This window comes from Semicossyphus pulcher, unplaced genomic scaffold, assembly GCF_022749685.1.
Source record: "Semicossyphus pulcher isolate SPU_LCO1_2020_fin unplaced genomic scaffold, fSemPul1.0.p SCAF_19, whole genome shotgun sequence".
Lineage (NCBI taxonomy): Eukaryota > Metazoa > Chordata > Actinopteri > Labriformes > Labridae > Semicossyphus > Semicossyphus pulcher.
Window position 1 is genome coordinate 10,927,882 of NW_027211692.1, and position 16,880 is coordinate 10,944,761.

A 16,880-nucleotide genomic window follows, 5' to 3' on the forward strand; every position below is an offset into this window, starting at 1 on the left:
TTAAGGAGTATGGGTTCCCTCTGTTGGTAATGCATACAGAAGCATGCTATTGTTACATTTGTTGTAAACTAAGTTCATTTATTTGTTCTCATTGAAAGTTAACACTTTTACTTTTACTGTCATGTGTGAAAAAGTTGTTCCATCTTTGTCAGAATATCATCTTGGTTGACAATGTGCCATTTTACACATTTCCTCTCCTCTTCCTTAAACCATCCGTACTCACTTCCTCTCTTTCCCTCCTCCCCTTAGGGTAATCAACTGCGGGGTATCCGGGGTTTGTTCAACCGTTCTTCCAAGTCCTCTGTGGATACAAACTCTGGTGGCCTTCGCAAGCGCTCCATCAGTGATCACCTCCTGCGGCGCACGGCCAGTGCCCCAGCGAAGGGACGGAAGAAGACCAAGATGGCAATATCAGAGTCAGTGGCTTCAATATCAGACCAAAAGAATGGCACAGGTGCAGGCGAAGGAGGAGAGGGCATGTCAGGGAAGGCTGAGGGGGTAGAGAAGCGTTCCCAGTCCAGGGTCCTCCTCACCCACAGACCTATCTCCATGCCCTTAGACAGGCTTCTTCAAGGGCAGCTATCCCTCTGCTCCCCAGACAAGGAACAGCATGATATAGGTGCAGACACCGTCATTGGTGGGTATTTTTCATTTCATTCTAACCAAAGTATTGCTTATATTTCCAACAATGCACCCAAATTACATCAATTTTTAGTTTCATTAGCATAAGAAATTTGAAGGATTCATGATGAATTTACTAACCCTAATGCACAGCCATAATATAATACAGTCATATGTCTTATGCTGTGTTATTGAAGTAATTAGATTAAAGTTATATGAGAAAAGACTACTTATTGTGATTAAATGCTTGAGTGTTGATATATCTTAAAGGTATAATAAGTACGATTTCTCCTTGTATTTTGTCAACAACACATTCAAACTGGGCCCCTCCTCCTGGTCTCTTCGTCACCAGAACTCACTCTCACTCTCTCGTGCGAGAACACGCCCACCCTGCCGAGCTAACACTGACAGCATTATGGTTACCTTTGCTCTAGCATGCTAACCGCCGGTTACCTTTGCTCTAGCACGCTGACTGCGGGTTAGCTTTACGCTAACATGCTAACCACAGGTTACCTTTGCACTAGCATGCTAACCACCGGTTAGCTTGTCCTACCCGGTTTGAGGCACCTACCTGTCCAACAGAAAGCAGGCCAACTCTACATCGCTCTTTCGCCATGTTCGCCGGTCTGAATGGGGCCTAGTTGCTAATTTGAACCACTCCCACACTCACCTATATGTTGCGATTGGCTCAGGGAACCACAACAGCGCCCCTCCTGAAAACAACCCGTGCAAAGCAAAACAACAGAATAGATGCAGAGGGAAGGGTCTCACAAGGGTCTGCACACACACTCACCAACACACATGTTTAGAGATATAGAGGAAAATCCTACTTATTATACCTTTTAAAGCAGAATTTTGCCTCTCCCTGCACATTGATTTTTGTAAGATGTTATTCTCTCTTTTGCTTTACTTGTCCTGCTCCAAGTATCTAAAATTCATGTACAATAAACATGTGAACCAAAAGCCTACAGCCTACTCACCATAATACCTTAACATGCCTTTTCTGTCCCATCTTCATTTGTTGTGCTTCTTTATAGTAGAGAACTGACTAGGATATACCCACAGGTAATCCAAAATATGTATTGTCTGAAGGTTGCATCGTTCAAAAACATACCAGTATTGCGTCCACCCAGTGTATTTTGTTCCAAAGTGGTCTGAGAAATATATTGCTGTGTCATTTGATCCCATTTGACCAAACCAACCCCATTTGACCATCTCTTTCCTGATCTGATGTACGCAAACATGGATTCTTCCTTTTTTTTAACCTCCACAGCCTCATTTTCCAGCTTCCCCTTCACAGTTGTACTTGGTGATCCATTTGTCTGTGTATTGCTATTGCCTTGTATTGGCTGGACTGTTAATTGTTGTCATTTTATTGTTGGTTGGCTTGTTGTTAAACATTAAATAGTAGTATGTAAGCTTCTCTTTACTTATATTTTTCTTTAATCATCTGTGTCCACAGGAGGTTTCCCCTTCAATAGGCCAAGGTCTTCCTCTTTGGACCCTTTCATCGAATCATCATTCTGCATTGAACCAAGCATCTCTTCTCCTTCTAAGACATACATCAACAGAAATACAGAATATGACCCATCGGAGGAGACTTCCTATCTGGTTATTGGTGGAGGAGAAGTGAAAAAGGAAGAAGATTATGCCAATTACCAATCAAAAGACAATGAAGTCAACCGTTCAAAGATCATCTCCAAAGTAACAGAGAAAAACTGTTTCATCTCACCGTCCACGATCAGCCAGCTGAGATCAGATAAACCAGAAACATCATCAAACAGCACAACATTCACAGTCGCACCATCAGTCTCCTCCTCCTCCTCCTCTTCCTCGGCCCCCTGCTCTGTGGCCCCTTTGTCCCCTGTCAGTATGAACTGTGATCTGAAGAGTCCAAGCTCTTTGCACGACAGCACCATCTCCAGACTCATTGATGCTGTGTCATTGGGCAATGAGCAAGACACATGTGGCTCTATTTCAGTTCTGATTGGTCAGTTTGAAAGCTCCGTTGACCAAAATAATCTTACAACGTTATCTCATGATCATACCCCCTTTCATCGCTCAAACTATAGGTCTACCACCCCGGAAGTGCTGCAAGAAATAAGGTCTCCTCTTAAGACTGATACGGCATCTACTAAAAAGAAACACCTACCAAGTCCCCAAAAAGTAGCTCAAAAAACAAATCATACAAAATGTGAGATCCTTTCACCGTGTAGGATTTCTCAGGCAAATGCTGCACCTGCTTCAACCCTCTTCTCCAGCCCGGAGACATCAGAGCTTGAGGAGGTTTACACCATACTGGATGAAGAGGTGCTGTTGCCAGTTTCAGTGTACAACCTGAGGAAACAGACAGTCCATGTTCAGGCACACGCTGTGGAGAGCACCCCCTCAAGCAGTTTAGGGTCCTCTCCAACAAAGGTGGTACAGGGTTTAGGAAAAGGACTCAATGTGGGTTGGGGTGATATACACAGAAAAAGTGGCCAGTGTGAAGGAATTGAGGAGGCAGAGGAGAGTGTTTATGAGGAAGTATATGATCCCCCAGCACAAGGAACAGAGATGGAGCAGGATACTTCTATAAGGTACACAGGCTCTTCGGTAAATGGCCACGGTTTCCAGTTTCTCCATCACTCAGCTGGAAATGCTTTTGCAGAAGTGGAGATTAACGTTGATGAGGATCCATTGGAGATGATGCTGACCTCGCCAAGACATGGCAGCCAATGGGAAGGACTCATGAGTCCAACAAAACGCCATGCTATTTACCAAAACCATGAATCCACTCCGAACTACTCCAAACAAAAACTGCATTCATCATACCACGATCCTCAACAACAATACCCGTCACATGCATCTCGTGTAACATTCTCACCATGTCCCTCCCCAATGCATCAACCTTCTTATCAGCTGCCCAACCACCACCAACACCAGAACAACTCCAATCCTTCTCCTTTCCACAGACCTGTCCACTCCAGACCTTCGAAACCTAGTCCACTGCGTCAGAACAGCTACCCTGTTCCTCAGAGCAACTCAGAGGCCGTCAACAGCAGCAGAGACTTACACAGTTCCTACAGACAACAGAATAGCCATAGTGGCAGCCAGATACTTACCAGGTCTTATCAAGATAGGCTAGGATATAAACTGATGGAGAGGGAGCAGGAAAGGTGCTTCCACGATGGGTTCTCTTCTCCTGTCAGCCTCCCTGTCCAATCTGCTGTGTCTACCAACGTCTGTAAGGACAGAGGCCTGTATTCACCTTCTTCAGACTGCGATGCAGTTTACAGCCTACCGGACAATGACTGCATTACGCCCTCTTTAGAGTCTTCAGCTACTCAAAACACACAGCCACACTGCAAAGGTACAACAAATTCATACGCCGCAAAGCAGTCATGGAACCAAAAGGTTTCCCTGGTTAGTAATGGGAACCAGTCTCAGCCTGAATCCAGAGTATCCCTTCACTCAAATTTAGGTCCCTTTTCAACAAAACCCCAGGCTAGTACTATAGAGTCCACAGCCGCCAGCCCATGTAAATCCAAGTCCCTGGGAGACCTGACTTCTGAAGACATATCATGCAACTTCCAGAGCAAATACCACATTATTAGTCGTAGTTTCATCACTCCTCATATGAGGAAGCAAAAGAGGATTGGATCCATGGGGGAAGTAACTTTCCAGTCACAGTCTTGTGATCCACTTACAGAACAGCTACGTAAACTGGTCAGTCTGGAGGGGGATGACGGCTACAGAGATAGGCCCCAGCCCCCTCAGTTGTGTCAGGAAGCAAAATCCCCATTGCCACAGCCACAGGCAACAAGTATAGCTCCGGTCGTTCCTAGAGATGAAGATGATTCTCCACCACTCCTTACTCGTCGCCTATCCTCTCGGAGCCAAAGCCGAGTACGTCACATCAACAGCCGTGCACGTGAAAGACAGCAAGAGGCTCTCAAGCCTAGGGCAGGTGAAGTGATCAGTAGCACCGCCGGCATAGGTGGGGTGGTTTTGAGGAATAAACCAGCCTCACAGAATCCACCAGCTAACAGACACTCTACTGGTTCTTACATAGCAGGCTACTTTGGTCAGCTGGAGGACAGGGGACTTCCTGAAGGGGCTTGTACGTCATTACGGTATGGAAATGGGGATCATTATGGCGATCGGTACTTCACTGATGACTGTCTTTCACCTTCTGACTCCAACCCCTCTGCGTCAGAGCCTGAAGTGTACTTTCTTCTCAGACTGTAGCGAAGACAATAACCTAAAATGAGATAACCAATCAAGCAGTGATTTCGGATGATGTTACACCAAAAGCTGGATCAAGAATTAAATACTTGCCATTGTTTGTTTCCACATTTACAGATCAGTGGGTTTCGATTATAATGGTAAAATAAATCTTATTCTGGGCTTTTATTTTTTTTAGAGAAAGATATCGTCTGTACAATGTAAGTGAATCATCAAATATATTCCATGGTTGGATCTGACAGCATGAAGTTCCTGTATGAAATGTCCACTATTCAATAGTGAATGGTCTTTCTAGTCTGGCAGTGTATTGTCTATATTCTGCTTAATGTGTAAATGTACCTGGGAACTTTGATTCCCTCCAAATGGCTTCCTAGACTGATTGTACAGATACTTGTTATCTTTGTCCATGTGGTGTACTGCCCAAACTGCAAACATTGACTATGAAGCAAAAAAAGAAGAATTGGGTTTTAAGCAGAGAGGGAGTGTCTTTCTTTGTATCATTTGAATGTGTAGTATAAACAAACAGCTACTTTTAATAGACTTGATTCATCCTTCTAAAGATCAAATATAAGTCTTCCTTCTCTTTTTAGTGTATTTTATTTGTGTTACGTGTAAATATTTTTCTCATTGTTCTTAATCTGAGGTGACTCTTAGTTAAGAACCAATTCTATCTGTACATAAATGTTTGTGCATGTTACCTGTGAACATGTCAGGCATGACTATGCACCAATTTATACAATAGATGTTGCATTGCCCATCAACATTTGCACAAAAAGGAAAAGTTGCATTGGATACAAGAGAGGACATAGGCTTGTTTGTACTAGGTGCAATAATTAAACTTCCATGCTTGGACTTGTTGCTTTCTTATGATTTGTAGAATCTGAAAACATTTTTGCAAATTTTAAAGATTTGGAGTTGAAAGGTTTTTATTTTTCTAATTACTTTGATACAGACAGTAAAAATAATCAAAATGTCTTGTTGGTTATTTTATTTTGTATAATGTAATGGAATAAAAAAAAAGCAACTGTGACAACTCTACAGGGCCAGGCTGAGGAAGGGAGGGTGGCACCAGTTTGTTCTTTTAGTTTCAGTGTTACACCATCCCCTTTTCTTTGTATTGTTGCTCAAAAGACGACTTTGAGCATTTTCCTACCAATGCAATAAAAAATAAAATATTTGATTTAAACAAAATGCATCTTTACTTCCTGTTTTCTTTTCTTCACGGTAACTGGTAATTAATCCAAATTGCCGCTGAAGCTAAAAATATATATACTGCAAGTCACAAACAGCCTCAATGGTCCCCATGTGACAACTTGAACATAATGGGATGAAATTGCTCATGAAATAACTGTAATGGAGCTGACAAACGGAACACCTGTTGCTCAGGGGTTATTATTCCCCACACTGGTTCTTTCTGACCCCCCCCCCCAACTTGTTAGGCTTTTTGGATCAATCACCAGATGTTTTATCTAAACTTTTACCTTACTACAATTTGAGTAAACTTGCTCAGAAAACCCTATACCTGCTTATCCTGGTGTACAGTATCTCAGTTACCGTGGGTCGTTTGGGTGACATCACACAGTACTGTATCTATAGGTAATCTACTGTACACACACACACACACACGCCGAGCACTAATAACTTCATATCACTTGTCAAGGTTTCATTGTTTTTCCACCTTCACTCTAGAGAAAAGATATGGGTTGTGTCCTACTTGTTTCATCAGTTATATGTCCTCGCAAATCTCTTTTCACGCTACAAGTTCTCACATGGTGACTTGTGCAGACGATGGGTCTGTTTTAGTTTGGATACCATTTTCAGAGTTTATCTTGTGATGGGAGATTTTTCGAACATATGACTGTTTGTAATGACATTTCTTTTTTAAGGTAATGGACCCGCCACCAAACTGTAAGACATGGACATAGAATTTGTTGGGACATGTATTTTGGTAAAAGGAACTGTTGAGGGTTGTCTTTGAGGTACCTGACAGTTTTTCTGAACTTTACTCACTCTGTTATCCGCTTTGATTAGGCAATGTCAATTTCATTTAACTGCATTTCTACATGATGTTCTGATCTTTGTATGAAGATTGAATTTATTTGTTAGATGTCCAGAAGAGCTGCGTCCATGTCTTGGATACCTGCTCTCCCTGCTTGTTGGTCTTCCTCAGCCTTCTCCATGCTGCTTCTCAGCATGATGGGCAGACCGATGGGGCTAGAGTCGGTTCAGGCGACAGCCTGCTCCCGGTGGGGTGCACCGGGCGACAAGAGCGTCTCCCAGGATGGAGATGTGATCATCGGTGGACTTTTTAATCTGTATTACATTCCTTCAGCTATGGATCAGGACTTCACCAAGCTGCCACATTATGAACATTGCGCTGGGTAAAACTTTGTCAATTGTTCTTATTTTTCTTGTAGTGATCATACCTTTTGGTTTATTACAGTTATGATATAATTTAATTCAAAACATGTTGAGCCAGGTAGTTATGCAATGTTTATAGTAGCTACTTATGATGCAATATAATAGGTTCAAAAATAATTGACAGGTTCAAGTTACAATGTAGGATATTCTTTCAATAAATATTGCTGTTACGTCTTTATGTCTGTATGAAGGACATCTTTGGACATTGTTTTTGATTGTAGTTTATTTTATTCTCCTGTTTTCTCCCATGGCCACAGTTTAGATGTAGAGTCGTTAAAACACATGTATGCTATGGCGTTTGCGGTGGAGGAAATCAATCGTAACAACACGCTGCTACCAGGAGTGAAGCTGGGCTATCGTATACTTGATACTTGTGCCAGATACCCCTGGGCTCTGCAAGGTGCCATGTCACTAGTTGGAGGAGACGCACAGAGGTGCAACCTTACAGCCTCTATGTCTCGCTCTGCAGCTTATGAACAATCCGGAGAGACAGCAGGTATGACTTATCATTTTATATTCCTATAACATTGATATGCTCATGAAATGTAAAAAATGTATATGAAAATATTTTAAAGATTCTGCTTGTGTAGTTACACAGTATATCCTCTGCAGGTGGTCAGCCTGCTCCTTTGCTTATTGGTGCTGCTTCATCTACAACAGGCATAATGCTGTCCAGGATCTTGGGGTCTTTATTTGTGCCAGTTGTGAGTTTGATACTATTTTTTAAATGTTTGAAAGTGGTGTTGTTGCTGTAAGAGCAGTGTCAGAATTATAGTTACGTGTCTTTCTCTCAGATCAGCTACTTGGCGAGCTGCCCCTGTCTGAGTGACAGGCCCAAGTTTCCTAATTTCTTCAGAACAATCCCCAGTGATATTTACCAAGCCCGGGCCATGGCACGACTGGCCATCCGCTTTAACTGGACTTGGACAGGAGCAGTGATAGTGAACAATGATTATGGTCAGCTGGCCATAAAGGTGAATCTTTGTGTTACTGTGCATTGCCTGAAGTCGTCATTTGATGTCCAAGTAACTCATCGTTCCTTAACTGATGATCTACAAAGTGCAATCTTTTTTATTGATGATGAGAAACAAGAATTTATGACACACCAAGCAGAGATTTTTGCATTTAATTGTTGAGTCATGCATTAGTTAAGATTTGCTTCTGTATATCAGCTGTAAGCTTATTGTAAAGTGCTCTTGAGCCTATCTGTTGTTTTAACCTCCCAATTTCAGGTATTTCAGGAAGAGGTTCAGGGGAAAGGAGTGTGTTTGGAATTCATAGAGACTGTCCGCAGAGAAACAATTTCTATTGACGCCAAACGTGCAGCTCTCACAATTCAAGCTTCAAGCGCGAGGGTGATTCTGATCTTCTGCTGGTACACAGATGTAAAGAAAGTATTACTGGAACTCTCCAAGATTAATGTGAGTAGCTGGCACAGTATGTCAAGTGGTTCATCGTGAAAAAAATGTTTTAAAATATATTTTGTTCAGAAAAATAAATGTCGGTTATTTTCCATGTTGTAATCTATTTCAGTGTGTTTTACTGTAGGTGACGGACAGACAGTTTCTGGCCAGTGAAGCGTGGAGTACCAGTGATGATCTTCTGCAAGATCAAACCATCTCTAAAGTGGCAAATGGTGTTGTTGGTGTGGCCATTCGAAGTTCATCAATACCTGGATTTGAAAATTATCTCAGAAGTCTGCACCCAATTCATCGTCCTAATGATGATTTCTTGAGAGAATTCTGGCAAAAGGAGTTTGGATGCAGTCCTGGAGCTACACAATTAAATGCAAGAACATTCCCTTTATATTTCTCTTCACCCATCAATCCAAGGACTGACCATCTTTCAAATGTTTCTACTTCTCCTCCTAACAAGGCGTCTCTTCAGAAAGCTTCTCTTCCACCCTGCAGTGGGACGGAGTCCCTGGAGGGTGTGCAGCATCCCTTTACTGACACCTCTCGGCTGAGGGTGGAATATAATGTCTACCTTGCTGTTTATGCTGCAGCACACGCCCTTCACAGCCTTCTCTCCTGTACTGATGGAGACAGGTTTCTCACAAACATCTCCACCTGCTCCTCTCCAGAACACATCAAGCCCATAGAGGTAAACAGTATGATCACTTTGCCATCTCATCCACAGTTTTTTTTAGCTCTTAAATTTTTGATAACCTGAATAACGGTGATGGGTTTAACCAACACTTGTTACTTTCAGCTGTTGCAGTATTTGAACAAAGTGAACGTCACCACACCACAAGGGGAAATGTTTTATTTCCAAGGTGCCGACATTCCAGCAAAGTACGACCTTGTGAACTGGCAGAAAACCTCTGAGGGGCCACTCAAACTTGTCTTGGTTGGTGGTGTTGATGGATTTAACCTCCACCTTAACGAGTCAGCTGTTCAATGGAGCACAGGATCAAGTCAGGTTATGAATAAAATGTTTTCTCATGGTTACTTTGTATTTTCTGTTGAGATAAATCACCTTATATACAAGATAATTTCATAGGGAATACTTATTGGCTTTTCATTCAGGTCCCTGTTTCAGTGTGCAGTGAGAGCTGCCCGGCAGGCACCCGAAAGGCCAACAGGAAAGGAGAACCTGTCTGCTGCTTTGACTGTATACCATGTGCTGAAGGGGAGATAAGCAATAAAGATGGTGAGGAAAATACCAATAAACATTCTTACTTGTCTGCTTTGGGTTCATCTGCACTTCAGCCACTTATTTTCCTGTCTTCATCCGTCTTTCCTCTCCCAGGTTCCCTACACTGTGAGCGTTGTCCATCTGACTTCTGGTCCAATGTTGAGCGAACTGCCTGCATCCCTCGCCAGCTGGACTTCCTTTCCTTTAATGAAACCTTGGGCATCACTCTGACCACAGCAGCTGTGTCTGGTGCTGCAGTGACAACAGCTGTGTTTGTGGTGTTTCTTTGCTACCGTCAAACACCCATGGTAAGAACCCAGTAATATAGAAAGTAATGTAAAAGAGAGGTTGCATATCAGTTTTTCTTGAGTGCTCCATATGTGCAAAAAGTATATTGTTCACATGGCAACATGTTTCTCTTTTTCACCTAAAGGTGCGAGCCAACAACTCAGAGCTGAGCTTCCTGCTTCTATTGTCGCTGAAGCTCTGCTTCCTGTGCTCGCTGGTGTTCATCGGTCGTCCAGCAGTCTGGTCTTGTCGGTTGCAGCAGGCCGCCTTCGGGATCAGCTTTGTGCTTTGTGTTTCCTGCCTCTTGGTCAAAACCCTCGTAGTTCTCGCTGTTTTCCGCTCAGCTCGGCCTGGTGCTGAAACCTTGATGAAGTGGTTTGGTCCTGGTCAACAGAGAGGAAGTGTCTGCTTCTTTACCTCTATACAGGTGTGGACAGTTTTTCATTAATTAAATTAAGAGCACAGTATATATGTGAGTCAAGAGTTTATATTAGATTGTAGCACTGAAATGTGTTCACTTTTTATACAGGTTATCATCTGTGCAACATGGTTGTCTCTCAGCCCTCCCGTGCCTCAACGTGATCTGGGTTTCCAAGGGTCAAAGGTCACCCTTGAGTGTGCCATGGCCTCTGTGGTGGGCTTCTCTCTGGTCCTTGGCTACATTGGCCTGCTGGCCTGCACCTGCCTCCTCTTGGCCTTTCTTGCTCGGAAACTCCCTGATAACTTCAATGAGGCCAAACTGATCACCTTCAGCATGCTGATCTTCTGTGCCGTCTGGGTGGCCTTTGTTCCTGCTTACGTCAGCTCTCCTGGGAAGTATGTTGTCGCTGTGGAAATCTTTGCAATCCTGGCCTCCAGCTACGGTCTACTGCTCTGCATTTTTGCCCCCAAATGTTTCATCATTCTTTTGAGGCCTGAGAAAAACACTAAGAAACATCTGATGGCAAGATAGTCTTACTTGACTCTTTATCAATTTTCTGGTTGCCCCCTAACTTGCCCTTACTATGTGGTTATGTGTATGTGCCATGCTATGCGTATTCTTTTGTGATTAGCTTTATTAAAGTACATGTTTTCTAGCCACAGATAGTGATAGCTTTTATTGGTAACTTCAAAGCCTAGAACACTTCTGCTGTAATCCCACATGAATTGCTAACATTATTCATCACCCATTCAAGGAAAACCTATTTAAATTATAAGCTGCTCACTAAAGCATTACTCATGCAATTTGTATGAATGTGGTTGTTTGTCTTCTATTTGATTAAAAAATGTACCAAAAATTAATAAGACTCTTTTTTTTTTTTTTAAATCTTAGATTCAAAGATAATTTATTCACAAGGTGCTCCTGTCAGGGCTGCAGTGCTCAACAGTGGCTCGAGTGAAGTACAGTTAAAATAAAGTTGTAATTTCTGAAATAATTAATAAAAAAAACATGTCAACACATTCCTTGTTGTATTAAGAGGATTGTATATTTGAATATTAACCACATATACGCTTTCTTTTTAAGGACTGTTTTCTTTAACTCAGCTAAAAGTTTAAATGAGATGACAGAAAATACCATTAATACACCATGCTTCTATAATCCAAATTAGCCACAGCGACCTGCTAGATTAAAAGTTTCCAGTAGTTGGAATGAGGCCGCAAATTATCTGAAGATCCAAATGCAGATTTATTAAAAATGTATTCTGCCCCGAGGCTTTTCCCTGACTGCCAACATCGTACACACTAATCACTTGCTGGGATTGTTTTTCCACCATCACTCTAGAGAGGAATAATTAGGGTATCAGTGCTGCTTGTGTCATAGTTTACTTCCTTCAGAATGCTTTGTATTATAAAAGCTCACATTAAGACTAACTTGTTCAGAATAGGAGGGGGGGGGTGTTGTTTCAGTCAAGATACCATTTTTAGAGGTGGCTATTAATCCTTTGATAGGAGCTCTTAGACATGTGAAACATGTTTCTGTTTCTACAGTTCTTCCTTGTTGCAGGGAAGTGACATGAGGCTGTGATGTTACATTTGGAAGTTGAATTTAATAAGATTTTACTTTAGTACAAGAAGCTGTTGAACTGATTTAAGAGATACCTTGCCATATTTCTGAACGTAATGTACTCTATTGTCAGATTTGATGAAGAGGGTTTGATGCGAGTTATATTGCACTTGTAGTTGATGCATATTCTGACATTCATACAACAGCTTTGTATGTGCTGAGTGTCCAGAAAAGCTGTATCCATGTCTTGGCTGATCTGGTTGCCTGCTCTGTGGCTCTCTTCAGCCCTCAGCCTGCTGCTTCTCAGTGTAGTGGGCAGACAGAAGGGGCTGAATGTGGCTCAGGCGACTATGTGCTCCCACTGGGGGGCACCGAGTGGCAAGAGCCTCTCCCAGGATGGAGATGTGATTATCGGAGGACTTTTTAATCTGTATTACATACCTTCAGCTGTAGAGCAGGGCTTCACCAGGCTGCCACAATATGAACCTTGCACTGGGTAAAACTTTATCACGACTTGTAGTTTTGTTGTCTTGTGGTTTATTATGTTCGTTTTGTGGCTGCTCAATGTCTTTATTTGTCATATTTTTTGTCATGCTCTTATTTTTTAGATCCAGAAAATCTTGATCCAGAAACTCATGCAACGTTCATAGTGCTTAGATCATACGTCCATAAGTAAAAGAAATGTTTGGAGTTTGATATAATACATCTATGTTGCTGTGTGTGTATTTTCTGGACATGTTTTTTTTTTTACATTCATGTCACGATTGTTTTTTATTCTTCACTGATTAATGTAATTGTGTATTTATTCCCTCTTCCTCTTTCTCCTGTGGTCTCAGTTTAGAACAGGTGCCATTAAAATACTTACATGCCATGGTGTTTGCTGTGGAGGAAATCAATCGTAACCACACCCTGCTACCAGGAGTGAAGCTGGGTTACCGTATACTTGATAGCTGTTCCCTATACCCCTGGGCTCTGCAAGGTGCCATGTCACTGGTTGGAGGAGACGCACACAGCTGCAGCTTAACGGCCTCTACTCCTCGTTCTGCAGCTTATGAGCCTGAAGTGAAAGCAGGTACCTGATATAATTTGGTATTCAGTTAACATTGGCTTTCTAAATGAAAATAAATACAATGAGTATGAAATTAGAGGTTTTCCATGTAATCACATGTCTAATGCCATCAGCAGGTGGTCGGCCTGCTTCTTTGCTCATTGCTGCTGCCTCGTCTACAACAGGAATAATAATGTCCAGTATCCTGGGGCCTCTATCTGTGCCAGTTGTGAGTTTAATTCACCTCACTAGGCTTTGATTGAAACAATCTAAATCTCGAGGCTGATACAAAAAAAATGGATTAATTCCTGTAATAGCAGTGACAAAGTGTTGTTGATGTGTCTTTGTTTCAGATCAGCTACTTGGCGAGCTGCCCCTGTCTTAGTGACCGGCTGAAATATCCTAATTTCTTCAGAACAATCCCCAGTGATATTTACCAAGCCCAGGCCATGGCACGACTGGCCACACGCTTCCACTGGACTTGGATTGGAGCAGTGATAGAAAACAATGATTATGGTCAGCTGGCCATAAAGGTGTATGTCTTTGTTATTGTAATGCGCATTGCCTGAGAAACCTTCCCACTTTTCACATTTATAATACAATTGATACGTATAAGAATACAGTAATTGTGTTTTGACTTTCATATTTCAGGAATTCCAGAAAGAAATTCAGGGGAAAGGAGTGTGTTTGGAATTCATAGAGGCTGTCCGCAGAGAAACAATTTCTATTGATGCCAAACGTGCAGCTCTCACAATTCAAGCTTCGACTGCGAGGGTGATTCTGATCTTCTGCTGGTACACAGATGTAAAGAAAGTATTTGTGGAACTGGCCAAAATGAATGTGAGCAACTGGCATGATAATATATTTTGTTTCAAGCAAAAAAAAGTCACTTATTTTCCATGTTGTAATTTATTTCAGTGTGTTTTACTGTAGGTGACCGACAGACAGTTTCTGGCCAGTGAAGCGTGGAGTACCAGTGATGATCTTCTGCAAGATCAAACCATCTCTAAAGTGGCAAATGGTGTTGTTGGTGTGGCCATTCGAAGTTCATCAATACCCGGATTCAAAAATTATCTCAGAAGTTTGCACCCAATTCATCGTCCTAATGACGATTTCTTGAGAGAATTCTGGCAAAAGGAGTTTGGATGCAGTCCTGGAGCTACACAATCAAATGCAAGAACATTCCCTTTATATTTCTCTTCACCCCTCAAACCGAGGACTGACCATCTTTCAAATGTTTCTACTTCTCCTCCTGACAAGGCGTCTCTTCAGAAAGCTTCTCTTCCACCCTGCAGTGGTACAGAGTCCCTGGAGGGTGTGCAGCATCCCTTTACTGACACCTCTCGGCTGAGGGTGGAATATAATGTCTACCTTGCTGTTTATGCTGCAGCACACGCCCTTCACAGCCTTCTCTCCTGTACTGATGGAGACAGGGTTCTCACAAACATCTCCACCTGCTCCTCTCCAGAACACATCAAGCCCATAGAGGTAAACACTATGATCACTTTGCCATCTCATCCAAATTATCCTGGTATTATAGCCCAAAGCTTTGTTAATCTAAATAACTGTGATGGGTTTAACCAAGACTTGTTACTTCCAGCTGCTCCAGCATTTGAACAAAGTGAACGTCACCACACCACAAGGGGAAATGTTTCATTTCCAAGGTGCCGACATTCCAGCAAAGTACGACCTTGTGAACTGGCAGAAAACCTCTGAGGGGCCACTCAAACTTGTCTTGGTTGGTGGTGTTGATGGATTTAACCTCCACCTTAACGAGTCAGCTGTTCAATGGAGCACAGGATCAAGTCAGGTTGTCAGATAAACATGTTGTCTTAAGCTTATTAACAAAATTGTCATTGAAATAAATGTCTGTATTCATTAAGTTATGTCATATAGAAAATGTACTGGCTTTTTGTTCAGGTCCCTGTTTCAGTGTGCAGTGAGAGCTGCCCGACAGGCACCCGAAAAGCCAACAGGAAAGGAGAACCTGTCTGCTGCTTTGACTGTATCTCATGTGCTGAAGGGGAGATAAGCAACAAAACAGGTAAGGAAAGGTGGTATGGGCCATTTTAAGTAGCGGAGACAAATGTTGCAACCTTACTCTACCCTTTAATGTTTCATTTAGCTTTTACCTCTCCCAGGTTCCCTACACTGCGAGCGTTGTCCATCTGACTTCTGGTCCAATGTAGAAGGAACTGCCTGCATCCCTCGCCAGCTGGACTTCCTTTCCTTTAATGAAACCTTGGGCATCACTCTGACCACAGTGGCTGTGTCTGGTGTCGTGGTGACAACAGCTGTGTTTGTGGTGTTTCTTTGCTACCGTCAAACACCCATGGTAAGAACCCAGTAATATGATAAGAACAATGTTACAGAAAACTTGGTGTAAACACAGTTGCAGCACATTTTAACTGTGCTGTCTTTAATTTTTTTTTGTCGATTGAAAAGTGTAGTTTTGTTCTAATTGCTGCATCTCTGTCTGTTAACATGATTCATTTCTAGGTGCGAGCCAACAACTCAGAGCTAAGCTTCCTGCTTCTTCTGTCACTGAAGCTCTGCTTCTTGTGCTCGCTGGTGTTCATTGGTCGTCCGTCAGTCTGGTCCTGTCGGTTGCAGCAGGCCGCCTTTGGGATCAGCTTTGTGCTTTGTGTTTCCTGCCTCTTGGTCAAAACCCTCGTAGTTCTCGCTGTTTTCCGCTCAGCTCGGCCTGGTGCTGAAACCTTGATGAAGTGGTTTGGTCCTGGTCAACAGAGAGGAAGTGTCTGCTTCTTTACCTCTATACAGGTGTGGGCAGTTCTTTGTTAATTGAATGGAAACGATATTATCTGTTTATGAAAATATATTTAATACTAGATTGTAGCACTGAAATATGTTCACTTTTCATACAGGTTATCATCTGTGCCACATGGTTGTCTCTCAGTCCCCCGGTGCCTCAACTTGATCTGGGTTTCCAAGGGTCAAAGGTCACCCTGGAGTGTGCCATGGCCTCTGTGGTGGGCTTCTCTCTGGTCCTTGGCTACATTGGCCTGCTGGCCTGCACCTGCCTCCTCTTGGCCTTTCTTGCTCGGAAACTCCCTGATAACTTCAATGAGGCCAAACTGATCACCTTCAGCATGCTGATCTTCTGTGCCGTCTGGGTGGCCTTTGTTCCTGCTTACGTCAGCTCTCCTGGGAAGTATGTTGTCGCTGTGGAAATTTTTGCAATCCTGGCCTCCAGCTACGGTCTACTGCTCTGCATTTTTGCCCCCAAATGTTTCATCATTCTTTTGAGGCCTGAGAAAAACACTAAGAAACATCTGATGGCAAGATAGTTTTCTTGCTCACCTCTATCATATATTTCTGGTTGGTGCCTAACTTGCCCTTACTATGTGGTTATGTGTATGTGCTAAGCCGTGCTTATTCTTTTGTGCATAGCTTTTTTAAGTAACAAAGGCTTTGTTGCCATGGGTAATTCAAATTTTTAAAGCCTAGAATACTTCTGCTGGTGGTAACATTATTTATCACCTATTCAAGAAAAACATGTCTAAATTGTACACCAATCAACCATACGATTATGACCACCTGCTTAATATTGTGTAGGTTCCCCTTTTTTCGCCAAAACAGCCCTGACCCATCGAGGCATGGACTCCACCAGACCTTTAGAGGTTTGCTGAGGTA

The 16,880-nt window shown here is 42.5% G+C and overlaps 3 protein-coding genes across 3 annotated transcripts in view; all 3 read left to right on the plus strand.

Annotated features, from left to right (window-relative positions):
• plch1 (phospholipase C, eta 1) overlaps positions 1-5,997 on the plus strand; it is a 58,333-nt gene extending 52,336 nt beyond the window's left edge. Inside the window, exons 22-23 of the mRNA XM_069668817.1 lie at positions 250-637; positions 2,084-5,997. Coding sequence (XP_069524918.1) covers positions 250-637; positions 2,084-4,851 — 3,156 coding nt within the window. The 3' untranslated portion in view covers positions 4,852-5,997. The remainder of the gene's footprint in view (positions 1-249; positions 638-2,083) is intronic.
• Positions 5,998-6,737: 740 nt separating this feature from the next.
• On the plus strand, positions 6,738-11,146 carry LOC138597410 (extracellular calcium-sensing receptor-like). Its single transcript, XM_069669008.1, has 13 exons — positions 6,738-6,756; positions 7,019-7,229; positions 7,527-7,765; positions 7,882-7,973; positions 8,064-8,243; positions 8,502-8,690; positions 8,818-9,057; positions 9,145-9,372; positions 9,481-9,690; positions 9,798-9,921; positions 10,021-10,214; positions 10,340-10,621; positions 10,724-11,146. Exons 1-13 carry the CDS (start codon positions 6,738-6,740, stop codon positions 11,144-11,146), a joined length of 2,631 nt encoding a protein of 876 aa, XP_069525109.1.
• A 1,382-nt stretch (positions 11,147-12,528) lies between these two features.
• On the plus strand, positions 12,529-16,534 carry LOC138597412 (extracellular calcium-sensing receptor-like). Its single transcript, XM_069669009.1, has 12 exons — positions 12,529-12,674; positions 13,015-13,250; positions 13,361-13,455; positions 13,580-13,759; positions 13,878-14,066; positions 14,160-14,399; positions 14,487-14,714; positions 14,827-15,036; positions 15,147-15,270; positions 15,368-15,561; positions 15,726-16,007; positions 16,112-16,534. Exons 1-12 carry the CDS (start codon positions 12,529-12,531, stop codon positions 16,532-16,534), a joined length of 2,547 nt encoding a protein of 848 aa, XP_069525110.1.
• The last annotated feature ends 346 nt before the right edge of the window (positions 16,535-16,880 follow it).